We start from the raw sequence: 27,953 nt of genomic DNA on the forward strand, positions 1-27,953 counted from the left end.
GCAGGGCTTTGCTTATGATTTTTAAGCCAAGTTCATAATTTTTTTTGAGGCCTGACATGATTTTGGAATGTTTGGGGTTAGAAAAATACAATATTGGCGCATCAAACTTTTTTTGATTTACAAATTATCTTCTGCAGAGCTCTGTGAAGCTCAAAAGCTTGTGCCTGCCACCAACAGCAACTGGTCCAATAAAAGATATTACCTCACTGACCTTCTCCCTTACTTTACTAATAAGATTTTTTTTTCAAAGGGCTTAATTATACACAAAAGTTGCATCAATTTAACTAAATTAGAAACCAGTTTAGTTAAAACAGTGCAACCCCTTAAGTCAAATACTGACAAGCTGAATCAAGATAGAGCACACTTAATCAGAAAGAATCTTCACAAAAGGAGTTTGCACTGATTTAACTAAACTGGTTTCTAAACCAATTTAGTTAAATCTGTGCTCAGGTTGCATGTAGACGAGGCCTAGTCCCAACCCTGCAAACTCAGCCTGGAATCAGAGTCAAGCTGAGTTTGTTTTGGCTTGTATATGCATCACTAATATTTTAATATACTGCAGGCCAGATGCTACCCTCAGTCACATCTCTGCAATCCCACTCTCCATGAACAACACCCTCAGTTACTTATTTTTTTATTTAAATATGAAAGGTACTAAACTAGAATTGAACTGCATAATAAAGACAATAGAAAATTGATCATAATAAAATGAAAATTAAAACCCCAGGATGCTTGCTAATCCTTGCTTTGGGCAATTAAGAAAACATTGCTACAGTCTTATAAACATGGGAAGGGATGACAAATAGGAGATTCCTAGTGGGGTCACATGGAAGAAGGTTCAGCACCCCAGCAATATCACATTCCCATTGACAGACTCTATAAGCCCTCCACAAGGCTGGAAATATGCACGTAGGCAAGAGAACTGTCTGGAGGAAGTGTCCTATCCTCACCATATCCTACCCACAGAAGCCAGGAAAATCAAGGGAAAAGTTATCCGAGATGAAAGCTGTGTATCCTTTTTAAACTGGTTTGCGAAACAGCTGCTGCAAGAGAAGCAATTGAGTTCAGATGACACATGCACTCACCTAAAAACACATTTTATTCTTGTTTCTTTATTCTGGAAACCAGTCAGATTCCAAAATGGGAAACATCACAGGTTTACAATGGCCTCTCTTATATCGACTGCACAGACTCCCATATGTGATACTCACTAGTAGTACTCCAGTGGCAAAGCTGCAAGGTCACCAAGCAGAGTACACATTAACACCAGCCATTGATCAAACAGCACTGACCTGCTCATCAGTTCAACACTAATCCCTCTGGGTTTATTTCTAGCCAGGTTGCTGCCATTCTAAGGACTCTCATTCTAGTTACACTGTTTTAAATTCTCCTCCTAACCAGAACTCTAGGAAGCTACCTGCTTTCTTTCAAAAAATTTAAGGTCTAAAAACTGATCCTTTAAATTGCCAGCTCAACACAGTGTTACTTCTAGTTTAAATAAGAAAAATGGTTTAAAATGAAGTATCACTTCAGAGTACGATGATTTAAAAAAGCTAGTGCCCTCATTAAAACTTCACGTTAACAAATTTGTGGCATAATCTGACACAGAAGGTAGATGGTATCGTCACGGATACTGAATGGTTCACAACCATGGGTGCCAGCCTCAGGACAGACTGTCAAGAAGAAGGGCAGGCTGTTTAGATTTCACCAACCCAGTAACAAATGAGAACTCCTGAAGCGCTATAACAGTCCTACCATGGAGTCACAGACAGACCCCAGGAGCATTGTAGTCTTTCTTGACACCCAGGGAAGTTGGTTGTGAGACATCAAAGATCACCAAGATTCAGGTTGCTTCCAGTTCCAAGAGACCAATCACATTTCCCAGGTCAATCTGTACCTCAGTCTCACACCAAAGACAATGCTTGTAGACAATCCTACAGTAAACTAACTAAGGATTTATTAACTAGGAAAAAAGAATTAAAGAGTTATTTACAGGTTAAATAAATATATATGTATACACACACACACACACACACGTTAGTCTATGGTTCCAAAAGGTGACAGAGTTGTACTCTTTCAGCACTGAACATCTTTTAGGGCTAACCCAGGTTGATGCTGGGGATCTCTGCTTTCGTTGCCTAACTCCAGCCCTAAGACAGTCCAAACAACAAAGAAAAAAATAGCTGACATGAAAATTTTTCCTATTTCCTCCTTCCAGAATTCAAACTGATTGGACAAGCCCTTTTGCACATTGCTAATTGCCTCTGTACAGACTAAGTCTTTGTATCATGATGTTCCACAATGGCCTATTTAGTTTTGATAGTCCTCCTTGGGGGAACCACTCCTCCTGACTGGGTTCAAAAGTTCAGAGCAGGCATTTTTACAGTTATAAAAAAAACCCTCGAAACTTACATATTAGTTTATGCCCTGAGATATAGACATTACAAGAAAGATTAATGCATGCTGCAACTTACAAGCATTTTATTTAGTCTAAACACATTCTCACAAGTCCAACACCTATCTCGAACAATACTAACATACAGATGAGCTGGCCTAACATACAGTGCTCAGCTGAGGCCTAGAACCTTGGCAAGAGCTGGCACCTGGTCTGCCAGTGTCACAGTAATTTCTATGAGAAACTTAATAGAACATCCCTACTTCTGTTAGGTAAGTCAACTTTACAGGAATTAATTTGCTTAAGTAGACTGATATTCTTATTAACTTAGTAACTAGTAATTTGGCTGTTTTATTCCTTTAGTAAACATCTTAGATTTACAAAAAGAAAACCCATGAATAAAAAAAGCAAGGAAAATCATGATCTATGAAGATGCATATAGGTGTTTGAATATTAGATGCCACAGAGAGCTGTGTGTGGGATGTATGTTTGTTTGGTATGCTTGTTTTATACACAGTGCCGTGAATATAAAAGGATAGGAAAGGTAATGTCAAGACTGGGTGCCTTTCTTGAAGATGTACTTTAGTAAAACAAGGTATTGGGCTTAATATAGGGTGCATGGGTAAAATTTGATGAGGAATTCAGAATAGATGATCTGATGGTCCCAATATATGAAACAGTCCAATACTTGGACTTGCATCTGTATTGTTAACCAAACTAAATGAACCTTTTAAAAAAGTCCATCAAAAGGATTTAAAAGGTCATACAGTGAAATGGATGAGAAAATGGTTGTCAAGTATTACTTCATCACCACCACCACCACACTTACAGGACATTTCAGCATAAAATAAATCCAATATTAAACATAAAACATGATGCACAGTGTGACCCCTCAGCAAGCAGTCCCTCTACAAACAAACTGCAGAACATTAGTGAAGTACTAGACTGGTATTTACCTACAAATATAGCTTCAGCCGGCAGTAAGGTGACCAGACAGCAAGTGTGCAAAATCGAGACGGGGGTGGGAGGGTAATAGGATCCTATACAAGAAAAAGACCCCAAAATCAGGACAGTCTCTATAAAATCGGGACATCTGGTCACCCTAGCTGCCAGTATTCTTAGGCCAAGACAACCGAAGAAGTCACAGTAATAATTAAAGTAAACTGAATTCCAGGTTAACAAACTTTAATAGTTATTGTTAGCTCTTTGGGGGCAGGGACTGTCTTTTTGGTCTGTGTTTGTACAGCACCTAGCACAATGGGGTCCTGGTCCATGACTGGGGGGGTCTGGTGCTACTGGGTAAACTGTAAACCAATTTTAAAAACATTTATTGAGGTGTGCAACAATGCAATCAACACAATTATTTATTTAAGCAAGCATTGACAATTATTATTTGTATTACAGGAGTGTTTAGAGGCTCCAACCGAGATTTGTATCCCATTGGGATAGTCCCTTACAGACACATGATGAGAAGCAGTCCCTGCCCCCAAATAATTTATAATCTAAACAGGCAGGACAGACTAGAGGTAGGAGAGTAAAGAGGCATAGAGATGAACTGATATGCCCAAGACCGCACTGCAGAACAAGACTAGCACCCAGGTCTCCAGACAGTCATTCATTGCCAGCCAACCCCACAGAAATGCAACACTCCATCTTAGGACACACAGTATCAGCCATGCCATCCACCTCGGGAAGGTGCAAGGAGGGAGCTGGGACTGGAAAAGTTTGAGTGTTTGGAAGTGGGGAATTGGTTTATTTTTAAATGTTAGTTATTAGTTAACCTCAACCGCTCCTTCCTCAGATCCTATTTTCCTGTTCCCAATAAAGATCCCTCCTCTATTACGCAATAATTTTTGGTGCATCATTACTTGGCTGGGGTTTATTTACTTTATTGCCCTGCGTACTGGGTTCTACGGTCCTTTCCAGCTTGCAGCAGTATCATTGATTTCTCAAGGGATAGCATTTCTGTGTATGGGACACAGCGAAGAGTCACTTTAAGTGGAGATACCAAGCACCAAGAATCCAGGCCCCAACTCACATGAGGAGAAAGGAGAAGCTGCTCCAAATACTGGTGTGTGAGCAAGCTGCACTCACCACTGTAGTGCCCTCTACTGTCAGAGCATGGTGCTGCAGGGGGTCATTTCTAGCACCCCATGTAGACTATGTCTTTAGCCCTATTATGGCTCATCTCGGTTGGTCATGCATAGCCTATCCCCCAAGCCAGGTCACCTTTCAGTTCAGTCCCCTTCCAGGGTAATGAAAATGCAAATAACTAGCTAAACAAATCATCTAAACAAATGGTGCTTCTGCCCGTAGTGGGCAACAGTGAAGTTCTCTGCTCTTCATCCCTGCTTCTGGAGATTGCAGAGTTCCTTTTTTCTCCATCAGCTCAGCACTGCCTCTCAAGGCCTTCCCCTGGGATATTCTTCCTTGTAGCAGGGTTCCCCATTGCCTCTCCATCCCAGGGACTCTGGAGCATTTCCCATGGACCATCATGCTTCTTACATATCCTATCTCAATGTTTCCCACAGAAGCCTGACCTTCTCCCTCTGGTTCTCTCCAGCCTGCCTTCTTCAGGCTCTCCCTAGAGACTGGGGACTACCCATGCTCCCCACATCACTAAGTTCTCCTCCCTCTCTATGTAGGTTTCCCATACCTTTCCACAGCTGGGTCATTAATTGTAACTGAGTCCAGCTCATGATCAGTGGGGGATTAATTGCTAGGTTGCAGGGAAGACTGAGCCTGACTCTCTTTAAGAGCCAGCTGGCCTGTGATATGGTGACACCAAGCATCTCAGAGTAAAGGGAGGAGCCATCATAAGCCACACCTCAGGGGAGGAGCTACATTTGCTAGAGGAGTGGACTGTGTACCAGTCCACTTTGTTTCTATTCCCATCTCTGCCCCACTTGTTATGTGGTCTTGGGAAGTCATCTCATATCTCTGGGTACGTCTACACTACGGGACTATTCCGAATTTGCATAAACCTTTTTTGTAAAACAGATTGTATAAAATCGAGTGCGCGCGGCCACACTAAACACATTAAATCGGTGGTGTGCGTCCACGGTCCGAGGCTAGCATCGACTTCTGGAGCATTGCACTGTGGGTAGCTATTCCGTAGCTATCCCATAGTTCCCGCAGCCTCCCCCGCCCCTTGGAATTTCCGGGTTGAGATCCCAGTGCCTGATGGGGCAAAAATCATTGTCGCGGGTGGTTCTGGGTAAATGTCGTCAGTCAGTCACTCCTTCCTCTGGGAAAGCAACGGCAGACAAGCATTTCACGCCTTTTTTCCCTGGATTGCCCTGGCAGATGCCATAGCATGGCAATCATGGAGCCTGTTTTGCCTTTTGTGACTGTCACCGTATGTGTACTAGATGCCGCTGACAGAGGCGATTCAGCAGCGCTACACAGCAGCATGCTTTTGCTTTTGCATGACAGCAGAGATGGTTACCAGCCATACTGTACCATCTACCAATCCATAAATTGGTAAAAAGATGATCATGGTTACCAGTCCTTTTGCACTGCACCATCTGTTGCTCTCATAAGTGCCCCTGGCTGCTCTTAGCCAGGGGCGCAAAAGCCAAAATTGGGAATGACTCCCTGAGTCAATCCCTCCTTTTTGGTATCTAAAAATAGAATCAGTCCTGTCTAGAATTTGGGCAAGTGTACTAGAGGACCACTGTATCATGGAACCAGAGAGCACAGCTGCTCTGTGTCAGATCCTGCAGAAATTATGAGCTGTATGCTATTCACAGGGGGTGCTCCTGCAACAACCCCACCTGTTGATTCCATTCTTCCCCCAGCCTTCCTGGGCTACCATAGCATTGTCCCCCCACTTGTGTGATGAAGTAATAAAGAATGCAGGAACAGTGACTTGTTAGTGAGAAATGAGTGGAAGGCAGCCTCCAGCTGCTATGATAGTCCAGACAGGACATTAAGCAGTGTGGAGGAGAGGAGCCCAGCATCGCGCTGCTAGTCCAGGGGCAATTGAATCTTTTCTTTACACATGAAGGGTGGGGGCTGATGGAGCTCAGCCCCCTGTTGCTATGATGAGGACGGTTACCAGCCATACTGCACCATCTACCAGGAAAAATTAGGGCCAGGCGCCCTTGATAGACCTAACGGATGCTAGTCGGCATGGTTACTAGTCCTTTTGCACTGCCCCATGTGCCAATAGGCTGATGATGACGATGGGTATCAGTCTTACTGCACCATCAGCCACCCATGGCGGGGGGGGGGGGGGGGAGCAAGGATGTTGGTGTTGAGTGCTGCAGCATCGCGTCTATCTGCAGCATTCAGTAAAGATAGGGTGACATGTAAAAGAGTCAAGAGAGGATTGTTTTCCCTTTCACTTCTGGGGGTGGGGGTGGGGTGTAAATTGCCGAGCTATGCCCTGACCCACCGCGGACACTGTTTTTGACCCTAGAAGCATTTGGAGCTCAGCCAAGAATGCAAATGCTTTTCGGATACTGCAGGAACTGTGGGATAGCTTGAGTCCTCCAGTCCATGAGCGTCCATTTGATACTTTGGCTTTCCGTTACGCTTGTCACGCAGCAGTGCGCTGAGTCCCTGCTATGGCGTGCGTCTGGAGATTTTTTTTTAAATGATTTTGAATTTCGTCTTCTGTAACGGAGCGCTGATAGAACAGATTTGCCTGCCCTTACTGCGATCACATCCGCATGGTCCATGCTGGAGCTCTTTTTATATTTTGATTTCGGACTGCATCGCCACCCGTGCTGATCGGAGCTCCACGCTGGGCAAACAGGAAATATTCAAAAGTTCGCGGGGCTTTTCCTGTGTACCTGGCCACTGCATCCGAGTTCAGATTGCTGTCCAGAGCGGTCAGTGGTGCACTGTGGGATACCACCCGGAGGCCAATACTGTCGATTTGTGGCCACACTAAACCTAATCCGATATGGTAATACCGATACTAGCGCTACTCCTCTCGTTAGGGAGGAGTACAGAAACCGGTTTAAAGAGCCCTTTATATCGATATAAAGGGCCTCTCAGTGTGGACGGGTGTGGTGTTAAATCGGTTTTACGCTCCTAAAACCGGTTTAAACGCCTAGTGTAGACCAGGCTTCTGCCTCATTTTATCCAGAACTGTCACACCTAGTCAACATGCAGGGAGTCTTTATAGCTACTGATCTCTAACTATAGTTAATGCTCAGGTATACAGATATCTCCACTCGGATTGGTTTAGGGGATCTTATTTGCATAATCAATGTACTATTATTTCTCAACAACAGCAGAGATTAAACAAATCCCTGCATTATAACATTCATAATGCCACAGTCACATATCTACCCCACAAACATGGAATACCTTAACTTCTGACCCTCTCTCCCCCTAACAATACCTACTCTAGACACTAAATTCAACTTCATTTTTTTCCAAAAGAACTATACTTACTGGGAAGATGTGGAAAAAGGGTTCCTCCGCAGGTGAAGAGGGGCGGAGGAGTAAACGTTGAATAGAATTGTGGTTAAATGGGGTAAGGATGTGGGTAAGAATTCAAAAGTTGAGAGGGCCATGTGTATTGTGGGCATATAGGTCAGGAGTTCTGAGGGCAACAGCCAGTCAGAGCAGAGGGATTTATAGTTGCCAATCAAAGCATAGGATGAAAGGATGGAAACCACATTTCAATACAAATAATTATAATTGAGGTGCTCCCTGTTAACCTGGTAATAACAATACCTAGGGCTAATACATTAATTTAATGTTTAACTAATTAGGGCTAGGTCATGTCATCTAGCCACAGTCCTGACTAGGGATCAGTACAAAGCTCAGCAAAGGATTGTACTTCATGGACTGTATACATCCTTGGCCCTTCTACTGCCTCTTTTGGATACCTGTATAGGTCAGGGACAATCTAGCACTTATAGCTAAAATACAATGTCCATCTTATGAAATGTGTATTTGGGTATTTTGGCATAGGGCATCATTGAACTGTCCTAGCTCTTAAAGAAAAAATACTTTGGTGTTCCAATACCATGGGGAACAAAAAGCCATTAACAATTTAATAAGTGAGATAGCATTTAAACCAGTAGTGGATGAAGTCAAGATATATCCGGCATATAAACTACTAATGGATATAGTCAATACAATCCACTTGTGTCTGTAAACTGCACATATCTTTCATATTACGCTGGGCTCTGTCCGCTAACAGAACATTATGTCAAGGAATAGCAGCATTCCACACCAGCAAACCCTTCTCAGCAGCAATTCTTAGAGCAGCAGTTGCTGCATCAAGAAACAAGTAAGATCAGGGAACTACAGTATTTGAAGACTACACTTATCTTTCTGGCCATCTCACCTCACTTGTATTACCAAGGTAACTGGTATTTTACATTTTAAAAAATGGTTGATGAAGTGCACAGGGATTTTTAAAAAATGCCATAGTGACCTAAACTTATATTTAAAGGAACATTTAGCACACGCTGGCATAGTTCACAATCACCCACAATACTGTCCCCCCCCCCCGCCCGAGTCTGAGATACAGTAGCAAACTCTCACTCTTCTAGAATACAAATTGCCATCAGGGAAGGGTAATAATCTCAAGGCTTGCATCGTTTCACAGCCGAGTTGTTTGAAGACAGGCCGGCCATTACATAAAGCAGCTGTGTTATTTGGCTTTTCCTCTCATTCATTAATAGACTTGAATCGTTTTTTTAACTTAGTTCTCAATATTGTTCTCATTACAGCTTTCCTTTTCTCCAACATGCTGTTTCATGAACTTAGCTTTAGCAGTAAACACAAAGGCTTCCTTTCTTTACATGACAATATTTTACACTCATAGTTTGAAAAAGAAAACAAAAAAGATAGAAAAAGAAACCTCTTTGTGTTCGCATTAAGTAGAATTCAGAATGACCCCACAGAAAATCTGACTTTGCAGATGTCAAGTAACCTTCCTTTTCACTGGACTCACAAACATGACTTCAGCATTTTTTTGCGCAGCTTGGCATTATCAAATAACATAAGGAACAAAGACACTACCCTATATCTGTACAGCAGAAAAAGCCAGGAGTAATGAAAACCCATTCTCATGCCTTTTTTTTTTTTTTTAGTGCCCAGTGAGAGAGAGCGTGCTACACTGTTATCCTGGCTGAAAGACTTTATGAAAAGACTAATGAGACAATTCTAGAATATGCAATTTCTTTTTTATAATTTTTGGCATGGAGAATTCAAAAAGCAATAATTACATATGAGAAGTTTAGTTTTAAAAACACAGTGCCAGTCCAAAAAAAAAAAAATCTAGGCTTTAGCAGTAATATCTTTTCTAGTTCTCCAGTGTTTCCATGTTAAGAATTTTCTATCCACATAGGACCATCTTGAAATATTTGACACATCTCAGTGCACTTCTATTGTTATAGTTACTTCTTTAGATCTCTGTAAGGGTGCTAAAAATATATAAAATACACAGGGGTAGCAGAGTACAACAAAAACTGAATTAGAGCCCCTAGACTTGAAGATATAATAGGAGGCCTCCTAGGTTTCAGACAGACATTCTCTGGTATTACTATAGTTGCTGTGCCTAAGGTCTTTTGTTATTTTCCCCTTGTCCATCTCATCTCCTCAACTCTCCTCTCTTTCCTTTTAGCTTGTTTCCTTCTGCCTAGATTATATTTTTGCCGTATTTTGATTCTCCTTTCTCTTTCCAGTATTTTTTTAAATACAATATCTGTCACATCAAATACTTCTGCATTTCATCCTTTGGTGTATCACCACTATTGAATCAGCATTTCTATGTGCACCAATTCCTTTCAAGGACTCATAAGTTTTTTTACTGCAGTGCTGAGCTGCGTGAGTAAAACAGGAGGAGCTATTGAAGAGGGGATTTCCCCCCCAAATATTAAGTGACAAAGCTCTTGAAAATTTGGGAATGTTCTCCCTAGTCCAAGGAAAAGCAGAACAAATAATCTTAGCTACAACAAAAGGTTCTACATTCCAGATTCCAAAGCCCACTACCAGAAATATCCTCTTTTGGAATAATGTGCTACTTAGGAGAAAACTATATTCTGCAAAGTGTATTAACACTAGGTAAAATCCTCATACTGAGGTATTAACATACCGCAGTATACAATAAATTGCAATTACTCATATGATATTTACCTAGTGAAGAATGAGCCTATTGTTGTATAGTGAAACCTATCTGGTCTGCACTAATACACACACAGTAAGTCACCTAGTGAAATAACCCATCAATCACGTTAGCACTAAACCTGTCCCCATATAATGACATTTCCAGTTCATTAAAGAAAAGCAGCTGCAGAACCTACAATTCTGCCAGAACTGCCAACGTGCAGCAAGATGTTAAGGAGAGATTTGTTGTGGGCAGGGAGACCTTTGATTATTCAAAATGCAATGACAATGATCACTGTATGTTGGACACATGATGTGTGCTGTCATGGAGTCACAGGGTCCAGTCTATGCTCCAGCCTGTCACCAGTCTCCTGGGAGTGACCCCTTTAGTGTGCTGGGCCCCAAAGACCCACCTAGTTCCACAGAGGCAGCCTGTGGCCCCCAAGTCATTTGCATCAGCATTTCCCGTCTACGTCCGTGGCTCCCTGCAGTGAACCCAGCCAAGCCAAACCCCTACGCAGTGGTGAGCTGGAGCCGGTTCACATGAACCAGTTGTTAAATTTTGAAGCAGTTTTAGAACCTGTTGTTAACCCGCTTCCCTGTAAGGGGGCGCTGTGGCTTTGATGGACTCTGGCTGGGAAGTGATGTAATTCCTCCTCCGGCCGCCGGGGCGCTGCGCTGCAGGAGCCATGTGGGCCGCTACCTGGCCCCGGGCACAGGCCCAGTTGGTGCTGCTGCTCCCCTGACCCCAGGGCTCCCACTGCTGCCTGGTGGGTCTCCGGCTGCTCTGCTAGGCCTGGGCTGCGTCCTGCTGCTCAGGCTGCTACAAGCCGCTCTCCCCACAAGTACCCACCATGCTGCCCGCAGCCAGCCCCCGTCTCCAGCCAGCCCCGCACCCCCCGCCCGCAGCCAGCCCCCGTCTCCAGCCAGCCCCGCACCCCCCGCCCGCAGCCAGCCCCCGTCTCCAGCCAGCCCCGCACCCCCGCCCGCAGCCAGCCCCCGTCTCCAGCCAGCCCCGCACCCCCCGCCCGCAGCCAGCCCCCGTCTCCAGCCAGCCCCGCACCCCCCGCCCGCAGCCAGCCCCCGTCTCCAGCCAGCCCCGCACCCCCCGCCCGCAGCCAGCCCCCGTCTCCAGCCAGCCCCGCACCCCCCGCCCGCAGCCAGCCCCCGTCTCCAGCCAGCCCCCGTCTCCAGCCAGCCCGGCACCCCCCGTCCGCAGCCAGCCCCCGTCTCCAGCCAGCTCCGCACCCCCCGCCCGCAGCCAGCCCCCGTCTCCAGCCAGCCCCGCATCCCCCGCCCGCAGCCAGCCCCCGTCTCCAGCCAGCCCCGCACCCCCCGCCCGCAGCCAGCCCCCGTCTCGAGCCAGCCCCGCACCCCCCGCCCGCAGCCAGCCCCCGTCTCGAGCCAGCCCCGCACCGCCCGCCCGCAGCCAGCCCCCGTCTCGAGCCAGCCCCGCACCCCCCGCCCGCAGCCGCCCCCCGTCTCCAGCCAGCCCCGCACCCCCCGCCCGCAGCCAGCCCCCGTCTCGAGCCAGCCCCGCACCCCCCGCCCGCAGCCAGCCCCCGTCTCCAGCCAGCCCCGCACCCCCCAGCCCGCAGGAAGCCCCCGTCTCCAGCCAGCCCCGCACCCCCCAGCCCGCAGCCAGCCCCCGTCTCCAGCCAGCCCCGCACCCCCCGCCCGCAGCCAGCCCCCGTCTCGAGCCAGCCCCGCACCCCCCGCCCGCAGCCAGCCCCCGTCTCCAGCCAGCCCCGCCCCACCCGCCCGCAGCCAGCCCCCGTCTCGAGCCAGCCCCGCACCTCCCGCCCGCAGCCAGCTCCCGTCTCCAGCCAGCCCCGCACCCCCTGCCCACAGCCAGCTCCCGCCGCATCCACACCCCCTGCCCGCAGCCAGCCCCTGCCGCATCCACACCCCTTGCCCTGCCCGCAGCCAGCCCCCGCCGCATCCACACCCCCTGCCCTGCCCGCAGCCAGCCCCCGCTGCATCCACACCCCTTGCCCTGCCTGCAGCCAGCCCCCGCCGCATCCACACCCAGCCCCCACCGCATCCACACCCCTTGCCCTGCCCGCAGCCAGCCCCCGCCGCATCCACACCCAGCCCCCACCGCATCCACACCCCTTGCCCTGCCCGCAGCCAGCCCCCGCCGCATCCACACCCCTTGCCCTGCCCGCAGCCAGCCCCCGCTGCATCCACACCCCTTGCCCTGCCCGCAGCCAGCCCCCGCCGCATCCACACCCCTTGCCCTGCCCGCAGCCAGCCCCCGCCGCATCCACACCCAGCCCCCACCGCATCCACACCCCTTGCCCTGCCCGCAGTCAGCCCCCGCCGCATCCACACCCCTTGCCCTGCCCGCAGCCAGCCCCTGCCACATCCACACCCCTTGCCCTGCCCGCAGCCAGCCCCTGCCGCATCCACACCCCCTGCCCTGCCTGCAGCCAGCCCCTGCCACATCCACACCCCTTGCCCTGCCCGCAGCCAGCCCCTGCCACATCCACACCCCCTGCCCTGCCCGCAGCCAGCCCCTGTCTCCAGCCAGCCCCGCACCCCCCGCCCGCAGCCAGCTCCTGCCACATCCACACCTCCTGCCCTGCCCACAGCCAGCCCCTGTCTCCAGCCAGCCCCGCCCCCCTGCCCACAGCCAGCCCCTGCCGCACCCCCTGCCCTGCCTGCAGCCAGCTCGTCTTCAGCCAACCCCTGCCACACACCCTCTGCCTAAAGCCAGCCAGCCCCACACACCCTGTCTCCACCCCCCCGACCTGCCTGCAGCCAGCCCCTATCTCCAGTCAGCCCCTGCCCTGCCTCCAGCCAGCCCTACCCCCCCATCTCCAGCCAGCTCCGCACCCTCCTGTCTCCACCCAGCTCTGCACCCCTTGCCCTGCCTGCAGCCAGCCCCTACCTCCAGTCAGCCCCTGCCCTGTCTCCAGCCAGCTCCGCACCCCCTTGCCCTGCCCGAGCCAGCCCTGCACCCCCTGCCTCCATCTAGCCCTGCCCCACACCCTGTCTGCAGCCGAACCCACGTCCACTGGTGCCCTGCAGTTCCCAGGGCAGTAACCCTGCACACCTGCTTCAATGAGGGGGGCAGGGAGCAGCTGGGACCTACACATGTGCACACTCTAGGGTGATCAGACAGCAAGTGTGAAAAATCGGGACAGGGTGTGGCGGGTAATAGGAGCCTATATAAGAAAAAGATCCAAAAATCAGTACTGTCCCTATAAAATAGGGACATCTGGTCAACCCAGGGAGTGGCGGAGACCCACACATGTGAAACAGAGCTCATTTCTAGTTCAGGCCCATCTTTTTAAAAAAAGAACTTTAGGTGGGGTTAACATACATCCGTATTTTCCCGGACATGTCAGGCTTTTTGGTTCTTAAATTGCCGTCCAGGAGAAATTTTTCAATATGTCCAGCAAATGACGGACATATGGTAACCCTACTGATACAAAAAATACATACTGTGGCACATCCCTTAAATCAGAACTTTTTATAGGGAACCGGTTGTTAAGATTTTGGCAGCCCATCACTGCCCCTACGGGAGGTTTATACTGTGCCCCTTCAGGGTGCAATGCTGTGAATGAGTAGTCACAGTGACATAGGCACATTTTGTAAAAGAAGGTAACCGTTTATTAGTCACCAGGCTACAGAATCTTCAAGTCCTTAAGTTAAAACAAGTTACACTATAGGCTATCCTGGCCAAACCAGAGCCCTGATGGGCCAACCAAACTATGATGGACTCCATCTCTTGCTCTTTCCCCCTTCTCCACCCCTCCTCCGGGCTCCTGAGTCCTTCTAAAAAGGAACCCCTTTTTTAGTCACCTGACACCTTGTTCTTCAGCTTGGTTCACAAGTCCTGCCTGGTGGGAGTTCCTGCTGACAGGTCTTAATGTTTAGGCCATTGGGGCATCTCTTTGTCTTGCTGGATCACCTGTAGATTTGGGCCAGCATCAGCCAGTTCTTTAAAGATCCTATTCATTCCCCATCAGAAGGCATGCAACACCCTGCTGTCTGTCTCCTGCACTGTTCCAGGAGCAGTGCTAACCCTGGGGCACCCACTTGTAAGCAATGCCATGTGCAGAGGGCAACTGAGGCATGCTTAGGAGTCATAAAAATATTATAGAAAGTTCCCACTTCATCACACATGCACCATAAACGTCCTTCCATTTTAGCAGTACTTTTAACTATCATAGGCACTGTGTTATGTAACAAGGATCCCAATGCTAGATGGTAGTGGCCTGCCATCTCAGATCACCGGGTCCTCAGTTTGAATCCCACTTGGGGAAACATTTATTTTCTTGCTGACAGCACAAACCTGCATATGTATTTTAAATTTTAATGAAAACTTGACAGCTGAAAAAATCTGCTCATCTTATTCAGGTCAAAATGTACAGTCTTAGTAAAGCTGTGTGAACCTTTTATTAGGATACCTCCAATGCTCAACTCAAACTTCAAAGAACATCGAAAATCAGCCTGTGAGTTTGACCTCTGTTTGTGAACTAGCAGTAGTTTGCTCAGATTTTTGTTTATGTCTGCAAAGCTGGATATGCACATTTTTGCTCTATTTGGGATCGCTGCTGGTGCATTCAGAGTTCAAGCAGAGTTCATTGGGAAGGCTACATGGGGCAGATGAGATGAAATTTCTCCAGCATCCCTGACTTGGGGGAGGGGTAAACTCAGCAACACAGACAGGGACTGGAAGCTCAGCAGAAGCCATTTCACTTGGTGTCTCACAATATGGCTGTGTTTAGCAGAGCATTTTGATCCAGCCAGAGGAACACTCCCCACCCCCCGCCCCCAGGAAAAATGAAATAGCCAGTGCAGTCTAGAGAGAGGACTGAGCTGCAAAGCTCGGGAGTGCTGAGATCAGGGGGTCAGATGTGGACCCACTCCTGACATTTTCTTAATTCCATCATTTACTGGAAACTAAGTGTGCTATTTAGCATCATTATATCTATTATTTTTCATTCTTTTAAAATGGCAACATTACTCTGACTGTATGTGTGTGGTGTAGCAACTCTCCAGACACATGAACTAACTCTCTCTCCACAGCCTTCTCTTGCTTCTTCAGAACAACCCCTTCTCTCCTCAACCTGCCATGCTCAGTCAGTGCTTTTAAGTCTTAAAGTACCCAGGCACAATCTACCTCTAGAACCAGATGCTGCTGTGGCTGCATGCACACATCTTCATAGCAGCTGTATTGTCTTTGTACTGCAATGCCATTGCTGCAGTCGCCTTCTCCTTTTTAAGTCAACCACTTTTCCACCCTGTAATATACTTCAACATAGTCCCAACTGTTTTTGCTGGACCTGTGCTCTTAAGATTTGTCATCACTGCCACAAAGTAGAGGCCCTTCTGCAGAAATAGGTTCCTGGATACAACTGCAATCCACCCTGGCACCTAGCAAGGGCAGGAACTGCATTTTAAAGGGTTACTCCACCTGCCCTACTCTGCAGTTACATAGTGTTTTGCACCTTTTCAGTTCCCTTCATTTGAGAATCTCAACACTTTTAAAACCTTTTATTTAATTAGCATAATAACATCCGTATGTGATTGTCCTGGTCTGCACCCTCACTTGAAACTGGGGGGTTTCAAAGTGAGGACCAGCATGTATTCCCCCACCCTAAAATCCTAGGGTAGGTCTCCTTGTCGCTGCCACCACCTCGGTCAATTACGTGGGCCGGGACACCCCTGTTTTCCCCGTCTCCCTTCAAAGACGTTCCCTGGGGAAATACAGATCCACTCACAGGAGGGAAACCTCCCCCCCTCCCTCTCTCCTAGCCACTGGAAAGAGATACCTGATTCAACTGCTTGAATCAAACCCCGGAGGAACTCTCTCTTCCCCCTCCCTTCTCTGCCCGGAGATAAGCCTGTCTCACCACCGAGAGAGTGTCTTAGCCCCTCCCCCTATCCACAGTAGAAGGGATTTAATCAAATCTTTATAGAAAGAATTTATTAAAAGAAAAACAAGAAAATACAGAATCTCTATGAGTCCAAGCTGGCCACTCATAGGGTATAACCTTGCTAAGTTCTGGAGAGAATCCTCTCTCTTTCTCAGTACAACGATACAGGTAGAATTAAGAATAATCAATAACAAACACACAGAATTGCAAGCATAGGATTATTAGGTGAGGACACAAAGTATCTTTCTAATACTCACTATCTTGACTAGAAGAAATTAGTTCAGAAAGGTGGAAGCTGGTAGACTTGATTAAAACATCTGGACTCTTGTAACTCCAGACGGCTAAGAACAACACCCCCCCCAAACAGAGGGAAAAAGTTCCCTCCTAGGAGTTTCAAATTCTCTTCCCTGATTGGTCCTCAGGTCAGGTGCCCACCAGGTACTATGCTTTAACCCTTTACTAACTATTCATGACAGTGATAGTCAAGAATAATGCCCAAATTACCAATGAATCTACTTGGGTGCTGAATGAATACATGACTTACTGAAGGTCACACAAGAAGTCAAGGGCAGATGTCCTTACCCCAGTCGTGTGTTTTCACAACATGACCATTCTTTTTCTCTGGGAAAATTTCTCTTTCACTTTTTTAAAGTTTTTTTGTCTTCTCGCTCTGATCATGTCTTCTCTGTTAACTACCTAAAGACCCCCCACACATTTTCCAGTATGGCCACTAGTTTCACTTCTAATACTGGCAAATCAGCAACAAGCTAGACTTTGTCTATAGGTTTGAGAGATTTGAACATGGGGAAACTGATTTAAACACCTAATGCAGTAGCTCTCAACCTTTTCGGACTACTGCACCACTTCTCAGGGGTCCGATTTGTCTTGCGTAACCCCCAGGTTTCACCTCACTTAAAAACTACTTTCTTACAAAATCGGACATAAAAATACAAGTGTCACAGCAAACTATTACTGAAAAATGGCTTACTTACTCATTTTTATCATATCAAATAAATAAATTAAAATTTAAATATTGTACTTCTATTTAAGTGTATAGTATATAGAGCAGTATAAACAAGTCCCGTCTGTATTACATTTTAGTTTGTACTGACTTCGCTAGTGCATTTTATGTAGACTATTGTAAAATGAGGCAAATATCTAAATGAGTTGATGTAACCCCTGGAAGACCTCTGCATACCCCAAAGCGTACACACACCCCTGGTTGAGAACCACTGGCCTAATGCACTTGAACCTTCGGGAAAAGAAAACTTAACCTTGTCCAAACCCAACTTTCAAACTAGCTTATAAATAAATAATTACTTGCCCCTATAAGTGTTAGTTTACTATATTTTAATACATGTAACACATCTCAGCATTAAATGAAATAATTCCCTTTGTTTTTCCCTCTGAAACGTTAAGCCATACAGTTGCTGATTTCATAGCAGTAGTAACAAGGATGGCTCATATAGCCCATGTGCTATATATTACTGTTACGGATTGATACTTTGTGCTTTCTTTGTAAGATCTCAAAGCACTTCATGCACAATATAACAAGCCTCACAACATCCCTGTGAAATGTGCCTCATCATCTCCATTTTACACATAACAAAATTGAGGCACTGAGAGGGTGATTTGACACAGGATTTTGTGCCAAGGCAGGATGTGAACCCAGAGTCCAACTTCTAAGTTCTGGGCTTTAACCATAAAATTTGGTAAAATATGCATTCAGGACAGGAAAGAGATGGAAAAAAAAGCAGATGTAATACCATATTGCAGAACAGAAAGAAAACGCCACTACTGGAAACAGGGTAGGAATCATGCACTGAAAAAAAATAAGTGTGCTTTAGGGCCAGGCTGAGCCACAGCACCCAAGGGCAGACAGACGATGTTTGGCCAGACATCCACTAAGAGGAGCTAGACACACCAATGTTTCCTTCCTTAATGGTGCGAATGGAAATGAGTGTTATTTTTGTCCATCTGCAGATTTGTTGGTATGACAGCACCAGTGAAAGGTGAGAAAAACCAGACTGGAATAAAGAAATGCAACGTGGGGCTTTTTAGTGTTCCAATACAGGCTGTTGGGGCTAACTGATGGGAAGAAGATGTGGGTTCAGTGAGTTGAAGAACTGAGTGCGCAGCTCAGCATTTAAGGGAGATCAATGAAAATGCCAATGAAGTTTTGTAATTAAATATTGAGAAGTGAGACAGATGCCCTGGTTGGGTTACTCTACCTTTAATCTTAATAGCAAAAAGTATGTTGCTGGTTACTTGAGACCAGGGGGAAGTGGAAGACAGAACATTTTCAGATACCAAGATCAGAGGCTGCTTTTTTGGGTGGGTCTGTCAGGTATGGAGAGATGCAGCAGAGTCGGTGCTAGTACCAGATACACAGAGCCTAATTCTCTGCTGCTTCCTACCTTATGTCATCTTCCGCATCCACTCTGCATTAGTGTAAGACCCCATCAAATTAGAATCTCCCCCTCACACCCATACAAGTGTTTTGACACCCACTTTGCTCAGAAGAAAATCATCACCACAGAAAAGAGCAAAGCAGTGGAGTATCAGGCCCACCGGGGTTTGATGGTGTACACATAGTAGGCCAAATTCTTCCATAATCTATACTGCATGTAATGCCCACTGTGTCACTGGCATTGCACAGGATGGAAGTCAGCAGACTTTGGCTCACTTTCTCTTCTAAAATGGGCAGAATGACAGGTCCTTCCTTAACCTCTTGTACCAGTGCAGATGGTGTTTACCAGGAGGGTAAGTAGAGGACATTTCTTCATTTCACAGTCCTTCCCACTCAGTTAGTGGATGGAGAACAAAAATGGAAGCTGCTAAATCACAGCACTCCAAGTCACCACACAATGCTTGTGAGCTACCAGTGGCTTCATGCACAACTGCACAGTTTAGTGTAACGCTCTCTGGACTTACTGTACTGTTTATGGATGTGCTTTAGGTTAAAAATTCCCTTTACAGTTATTGGCTGGTCACTGGGGGATGTTTTATCACAAGCACCTAGGACAGCACATTTTTGTCTATTTCCAAACCGGAAAAAGAATAAGGCCAGACTTTCAATCTTCAGACATTTCCGAAGTAGACAAGGCCTTTTTCAACTCTGGTATGATAGTCCCCAACTCAAAAGGCAAGGCTTTTCTCAGACAAAGCAGCTTTGGATCTTGCTCCCCTTGCTGTCCCACCAGAACTTGAGTTACCCAGGCCTTTACCTGAGTAGGAACTTAGAGAGGACTGATCAGCAAATAGCCACCTTATCTATTCCAACCTATGTTACCCAGTCTTAGAATGGATTGGGGAGGGTTCCCAGGAACCGGGAGAAATGGGTGCACAGACAGAGGAATGGAGAGGAGATACAGGGGACCAGAGAGGCTCACACCTCCAGCCCTTTGTTAACATCTACATAAGAACAGCCATACTGGGTCAGACCAATGGTCAATATAGCCCAGTATCCTGTCTGCCAACAGTGGACAGTGCCAGATGCTTCAGAAGAAATTAGCAGAAATGGGCAATTTATTGAGTGATCCATCCCTGTCATCTAGTCCCAGCTCCTACTTCTTGCTCCTTTTCTCTGCTAGTTTAAACTCACCCTACCATTGGTGAACCAGATGCTTGCTTCCAATTACAGTTAAGCTCGTTATCATTCCCATCACAGACATTTTATTTAGGCTGGCTGCTGGATTGCAGCAGCCCAAGTTTCACGTGGCTTTCCTTCCCTTTACAACTATACCAACTGATGCAAGGGCATCCAGCTACATAAGGCAAGAATTTAACTACTGTCTGCTAAGGTTTATGCTGGATCCATCTTCTCTTATGAAGAGAATAGAGTGTGGTGACCTGAGACTCTTTCAATATCACCATTTGCTGAATGCATGCCACCCTTTTAAAGTTGATTTTTTTCTTTTACAATAAAAGAAAAAAAATCACTGGATTGGCAGTGTGCTGTTTCCTCTTCGTTGTTTTTACTGCTAGAGTATTAATAGTTATTTTAGTAGCTAGCCTGCCTGCCTAAGCTCATGTTCACAGCCTCTCACTCCATCACACCATCCCTGTATGGTTCACATGGAAAAGACAGACCATTCCTACAGAAACTGGCCACAGGAAGTATACATTTGTAAGCACACTACTCCAGATTCTTGATAGTTATCATAAAATACAGCTTCTGCTCAGAATGCTCCAAAATTCAAACTAACTGGGATTCAGGGTCTCATTTTATAAGTACCCTTAAGAGCAGATTCACAAGAGCTGACTCTGTTTCGGCCTGGGCCCCACAATGGATTCATGTCAAGTGTGGGCAGGCAGTGGTGATACTACCACTGTCCCTCATAAGACATGGAGAAGAACTTTAATTTAAAACTGGTTCCAGAGAAGCTTGTCAGATCCTTGTAATGGCATCGGCACCTGCCTTTTGTGAGCACCCCTCTCTGGCTGATATGCACCTGCAATTGTTCAGTTTTGAATGGGGTGGCACCTACCTCTCACAGGCACCCCCTTTCTGGTTGGGTGTGCACCTTTTCTTTCAGTTCTTACAATGGTGTGGCACCTGCCTCTCGCAAGCACAACTCCCCCCCCCCATCTCTCTTTTGGCAGGTCTTCAGCAACTCAGTCCTCTGGCCGAGTCTCCCGTACTGTCCCTCCTTCCAGGGCATACAGTCTCCAGTTTTTGCTCACAGCCCTAGTATGGGGTCATAGCACCAAGGCTTCCTCCCTGGAGGCACTGCCTTTTTTAACAGCCCAACAGAGGCCCATTTCACCCTTGGTTGGTGTCCCTTCAGCAGCCCTTGCCTAGGCTCAGTCTTCAGCCAGACCAGCGGGGCCCATTACACTACCCTCACCCGGTCTGACTAGGTTCTGGGCTCAGCCTGCCTACACTGACCTGTCCATGGTCCTGCTGCTCTTCCAGCCATCCAGGCACATGGCTCTTCAGCAGCCTTTGCAGGCAAGACTGAGACCAGGGGTGAGCTGTCCATGGTCCTGCTGCTCTTCCAGCCTACCAGGAACCTGGTGCTCCCTCTTCCAGCTCCAGGGAGCAACTGACTGTTCTGCCTCTGCTGCTTCTTTTTATATGGCCCTTCTGACCCTTGATTGGCTGCTTCAACAGCTCCTCTGATTGGCTGAACCCCTACAGCCCCTCTAGGCTGCCTGGAGGACTTCTCTCTGCTCTTTTCTGGGATGAGTTGAGGCAGGGCCCCAAGGCCTCCAGATCTGTTCTGCCCCATCACAATCCTCCAGCCAAGCCACTTTTCTAGCTATTTCCACTAACGTGGGGGCTTTGCTGATCACATAAGAGCTGAACTGAGGGGTTGTGGCACCTTCAGACAGGTATAAACCACCATAAAATCCCTGAGGATAATCTGGTTTCTAGACTTTAATGTATTCAATGTTGCTACCAAAGTGAATAGTGTAATAAGCAACTAGAACATAATAATCAATATTTTGGTATGTAAATTGACACTTGGGCAAGTAAAATGTACCTTGATGTGGATTGGATGTGTGCATCTGATTGTACTCATGAAATCCCTATTGGGATTTTGGCATCCTATTGAGGTCTCCACATCTGAAAGTTGGGTCTAGTACACATGTAAAACTAACACCTTCCTGCTCACAAGTGGTAATTAGAGGGAAATGATCCTATTGGGGGTGTGCATGCAAACATGGATGTAAGTATAAACTTTATATACAGTTCTATAGAAGAATAATTCTTCAAGATTTACCACCTAGAACAGCTTTCTACATATCAGCATTACGAGTAAAAAACCTAAACTTCTGTATGCATATTTTCTGTTCATTTACTGTGAAGTTCAAAGAACATGTCTGTGCAACACAACTGTACCTTGCAGCTGCAAAAATACTTCACCTGTTTGCATACAAGGGTTAGAATGAGTATTTTCAAAGCCTGCTAGGACAAGTCACATTCATCCTTTACAATGAACACATATGCACAGCAGCTTGGTACTTGTGTAGGTGGTTTGTATTGTTTTATAAGACTTTTCAGGTGTATTTTATGTGTTTGAAATTAACACTAACTAGCTGGCAGAAATAGAGCATCTTCAAAAAAAATTGAAAATATAGCTAATTTCAGTGCTCAAAATTAGAGGAAAGTAAGAATGATTGTGGAAATGGAATAGCCATCAAATTCCTTATCCCAAACACACACATTGGAGCACAATCTCATTTAGACCATTCACACTCTTTAGGGGTTAGCTCTGAGTTTGTCTTATCATAAAACTGATGATGTGTTTTAATACCCAGCTGCAGAATCCTATTTTATTCTCTTCATGGTCTTGTATCACACTTATCACTGTAGTATCTGTGCCCTTTCCAGTTGGCCCTATTACTTAATACATTAGATCTATGGTTCATTCTCTCTCTCATCCTCTTCTCAGAGAGAAAACTGGGTATGCAATATAGTGTTTGGTTTGGGTTTTTTTATTAAATGTACATGTTGCTATGTGTGTATGTTAGGGATGGCAAAGCTGAAGAAATGCACCGTGCATTTGGAGTGTAAGATAGTTAGATTTGTGATGGTCCTTAGTTCCTGACGGAATTTGTTCCATAGCCTCAGTCTGTCCCCCAGAAAGCTCTGCCTCCTGCCCACATGTGCTTTATCCTTACAACAAAAAGTTCTATTGACCCTGAGGAGCAGAGTTAGTTTTCATCCTGCAGGTTTAGCCACTCTTTTAGATATGCTGGGTCCAGGCAATTGAGCGCTTTGAAGATATGGACCCAGACTTTGAACTTGCCTCAGTATTCTATGGAAAACCAATGTAGCAATGAAGGACAAGTTTGACATACCCACGGTAACCCTTGTTAGTGAGGAGACATGCTGCAGCATTCTACATTAGTATCAGGAATATTGCATTGCTACAATCCAGATGGGAAGTGACAAAAGGTATGGTATAACTGAGGCCAGGCCACTGTCCATCAGGATGAGACGAAGTCTCCTAATCACCTGGAAATAGTAGCACATGTGACTAATGCTATGTGAACACTGGGGAATTCAGGAGCAGTCAAATTAAGTTCTTTTTGACTAGTTTAATTGTGCAAATACTGAACAATCAGTTAAAACTCTTCAAAGTGCTTTCCTCTTCACACCAACATGACCTCTGTCAGGCTGATCTTCAACCAGCTGTTTTCATCTCAGCCAAGCACCAGGCTATCTTGGCAGCAGTGGTGTGGTTCTGTGGGGTGAAGGCTAAGTAGAGATGAGCTCTAAACTCTCAGCCAACATGTGAAACAAAGATAGCGACACCATGCATTGTATCCAAACAAAATATCTTGCTTCTATTTAGTAAAAAACCACTTACAACATTAATATATCTTAAAGCAAAATGAAAGTCTCACATAATCCATGTAATAGCTTCCACATTCACAGGAGAAAATATAAAGCCACCCCCATAAAAATGAAGGATTATGGATCCTTATTGCCATTATTGTCTTCAACACCATGAATAACATCTTTCAGTTACTGGTTACTGCAAAATTGTACAACACAGCACATATACATTAATGTCATGTCACATCAGAAAGGAAAAGAGTACAAGTTGTCATTGTAATGTCTTTTGTAAAACTTCCTATTCTCTTTTTGTACTACTTCCACATACTCCACACACTGATAATTTTTACCCAGTATTTTAGAATATATTAATAAACCTTGGATGTAAGTACTATTGAAAAGTAAAGGTATTATTACCTTCAAACAATGGGATAGTCACCCAGTAAAATAAAAATAGTACTTTGCCCTTGCACAGCAGTTTACATTTTCAAGAAAGTCATGTAAATAATTAAAACCCACAAAACATCCTTTGATGCGAGTATTATCCCCATTTTACAGATGTGGACACAGACACAGAAATTAGGTGACTTGTCCTAAAAAATGCACAGCATATGGAGCCAGGGTCAGAACACTGACATTCTTGGCAACCAACCCATCCACTAGACATCACAATGTCTGTCTTATATATTACCATGTGGAGAACAAAGCCAGCAAGGTGGTATATATTTAGCAACTTCTGCTCCCAACTAATATGGTCAGTTACTGCCTGGGCCTCATCCCACCTCTCCCCATGAGCCTCACTGCAAGAACACTGCTCCCCATCCCATTACTCAGTGACTTTGCTGTATTTAATCATCATTGACAGACAGATTTGAGGAGGAAGAGCTTCCAGAAATGCCAGTTCAGTCACCTCAGTTACATTATTCTGAGGAGATTAACAAACTGTAAAGACAGCCCTGGAAGAATGCCAACAATCACTGTACTGATGCCTTCATTCACCTATCTGCCCCTATTACTACATATTTGCATAATGGCAATTTAAATTGATCAGTAAATAACAATACTCAGATCTTCGCAAGCTGTCTAGATAATGTTAGTGTCCCGTACCTCTATGAAGAAAATAACTGATGTAGAAATGTCCCTTATAGAAAATTCCCATGTAATTTAATGAAGAATTATATCCCAGCTTCTGACTTCTACAGAATGATTCAAGAAATGTTTACAAACAATATCATTCTCTATTAAATTCTGTTAAAGAGTAAATTCTATAGAACCTAGTTGGTTTCATAGCTATTAAATTCCATAAATCTTTTCCATAAGGGTCATATTGTATACTTCAACATTTCTGCCACATAGTCACTGCTGCCCACCACATGAAGAAGAGAGGGCACATGAAAAGTTATTCTTTCTGGGTGGACACATGATTGCATGTAAACCTCACATAAAATGAAATTACAGGTGGATATGTAGTCTCAGCATCAGCAGGTGGCATTGGGAGAGCATATTTAGCATGTTTCTTCCAAGCTGAAGCCTTAGGCTAGTTAAAAAAAGCTTGGTGACTCTCTGTTAATTAAATTGTAAAGTGGCAAACAGTAATACTAGTAATGATCGTATGCCTGGGGTGGTGAATCAAATGTGTCTGTCTCTGAGGAGCAGGCTGGAAAACCTTCACTTTGACAAAAACCTATTACTTAAATTGGTGGCAAGTATGTAGTATGCTTCTAGCCCGGCAATCAAGGGAATTCTAGAATGAAATTAACCTAAAAAAACAACCTACTACCTTCAACCAGAGAACAGCCAAACCAGGAGGAGAGGGCTGGGAGGGTGGAAAGAAAGGGCACCAGATTTACACAAAGATAGTGTTTACACTTACTGTTTCAGTGAATAACTGCAACAATGGGGCAGATTAAGAGAAAATATTAAATTAAAGTTTTCCTGTCTCTAAGCTTTAAATTGAAGAAACATTCACTCCTGGGGAAACCTGCAAGAACATAGTACCAGTGCATGCAACAAAAACTAAACAAAGCTATCAGGTTCTTCCTCCTCTGATTTACAGTGATTTTTTCAACCTCATCACCCTTTTTCCCGCCCCCACCCCTTCACCTCCTATTAGCCTTCTTCTTGTATAACTGTTTCTGTGCCTTCCTCCATGCTTGGCATCCCCTACCTGTAATCAGTAAAATCACTACTCTCTCCTCCTTCAACCCCTTCATCAAGATCTATTTCTGCTGTCATGCCTACAAGAAAGAAGTCCACTAAGTCAACCAATATAAATCGAGGATAAACTGGCCATGGGAATGTATTCCTATCTGCCATTCTAAACATAGATATTTTACTTTTAAAAAAAATGCTTAGCATATTTTCTATCCTCTCCCTCCCCCAACTGTTGCCTGTTTTATCCCTCCCACCCCATTTGCTACTCGTCTTCTCAGACCGACATTTTCATGACAGGTACTGTGTCGTCTTTTGTGAGGACAGCACCTGGTTTACAATGAAAAAAGAGTTTTCGAGTTTTGCTTCTAGCAAACCCTGCCCAATATTTACTATTACTGTTAAACTCAGTTTTGTCCATTCATGCTTTTAAAATATTCATCTGTTTGGATTTCTGCCCTCCCACCTCGTGGTAAACTGCCACCCTTTCCTTGCCTCCTCATTATGATTTATACAACACCAAAAGCATGTGCGGAACTTTACAGAAAAACACCACCGATAGCTCCTCTCCTCAAGGAAGATACAATCTAAATTAGACCTTGCAGTCCAGGCTTTCTCAGTTCCATGCTGAATATGAATGGAAAAAGTCCTGTTAGGCTGGTCTTACAGTGTGGCATTAATTCGGTTAGTAAACTAGCAGGATGCTCTCAACATGTTGCAGGATTAGGTCCTTTGGTAATTTTTTTCATAAGAAATTTTAAAATACTTTACTATCGGTGACCATTTCAAAATGACTACAAATGGGGTAAAGCTCACATTGGGTATATCGGAACATGGTGGCAAGACAAAGGTAGCAAGGTGCATTTACCTCAAATAAAAATGGTGAGCCCTGTAGGCATAGATGAACAATGCCTAAAACTGGAGCTCCATCTGCATGAGATTTCTAGGAAGCTTACAAGAGCCAGAATAGCAATGGTAAACAAGGATAAATTTACTGTTCTAAGCCCCTAGTTTTCTGTATTTTTTTTGTTTCTCTCTGTCCTTTCACTCAGACCTTTCCCTCCGCCCCATTCATTTCTTTACATACTCCACCTAATACAGTGCATACTATTCTTACCTTTTTGTTCTGATGATCCTTTCTGACTGCCTCTATAGTCACTTTTGCAGAACTAGGTTATTTTACCCTTTGATCCCCTAATTGTTCTTTTAGCCTGAAATTCCTTTGTGCCTTTCCTGCATACTGCTTAAATTCTTCATCGTTTAATCTGCAATCTATCCGCTTCACTTTTACCCCAGTTCATTATTCCTGATGTACTGATTCTACAGATTTGTCTTTCTTCTGCTAAACTGAGCTACTCTTTTCAGAGCTGAGTCTCACATTTTTGAAAACACTTTTGAGCGTCTCTCTAAATTCTCTATTATTGTTTGTGAGCTGTCCCTCACCCCACCCTGGTTTAATTTATTGGCCTACTGTAGCTACTGATACAAAAAGCTTTCCCCCTGTATTTTCAAACTAATGGGGTATTATGATTTCATATGAGGTGTGCAGAAAACACCCAAAGAATACACCATTTCCCCCCAAACAGAGGGGATTTCTTTTAAATGAAATAAAATTAGGAGCTAGTCACTGTAGTTCTCCATACACACTTTGCCTGTTCCAAAAGTGGCACCTTTTTGATTAAAAAAAATCATGAAGAAAAGGTTGATTAAAAAAAATCATGAAGAAAACCTCTTTTCTAAGCCATAAAGAGGGGGAAACAAGTCCTGTGGCTTCTGATAAAAACTACAGAGTAGAAACTGCCCCCTCCAAAACATTGGCAAGCACCAGTCAAAAGGTACTCTGCTCAAAAAAGGACCTGGGTCTATGACATACACAATATCCCATAATCCCCCCCACACACACACACACACACAAAGACTGACTAATCATTCTCATCACCTTCCTACCGTATTTATAGGAAAGCTTCATTACTGTTCCAAAATGCAGTGTTGGTGCAAGAAAGCATAAATTCATTGACTTCATGGATACACCAGGGCTAAATTACATCCACTGTATAAAGTTCACACAATTCAGGTGCAGCTTAACTGTTACACAGCACCCATCGCATACCATTCAAGTCTACATATAACACAGAGCACAGAAACC

General features: G+C 45.2%; 1 protein-coding gene across 8 annotated transcripts in view; it reads right to left on the reverse strand.

Moving 5' to 3' along the window:
* CACNA2D3 (calcium voltage-gated channel auxiliary subunit alpha2delta 3) overlaps positions 1-21,388 on the reverse strand; it is a 752,236-nt gene extending 730,848 nt beyond the window's left edge. For all 8 annotated transcript variants that reach the window (XM_045024490.1, XM_045024489.1, XM_045024492.1 and 5 more), the window contains exon 1: positions 21,257-21,388. In XM_045024490.1, the coding sequence (XP_044880425.1) occupies positions 21,257-21,297 (41 nt within the window). In that variant the 5' untranslated portion in view covers positions 21,298-21,388. The remainder of the gene's footprint in view (positions 1-21,256) is intronic.
* Between the last annotated feature and the right edge of the window lie 6,565 nt (positions 21,389-27,953).

This window comes from Mauremys mutica, chromosome 7 (genome assembly GCF_020497125.1).
Source record: "Mauremys mutica isolate MM-2020 ecotype Southern chromosome 7, ASM2049712v1, whole genome shotgun sequence".
Taxonomy (NCBI): Eukaryota; Metazoa; Chordata; order Testudines; family Geoemydidae; genus Mauremys; species Mauremys mutica.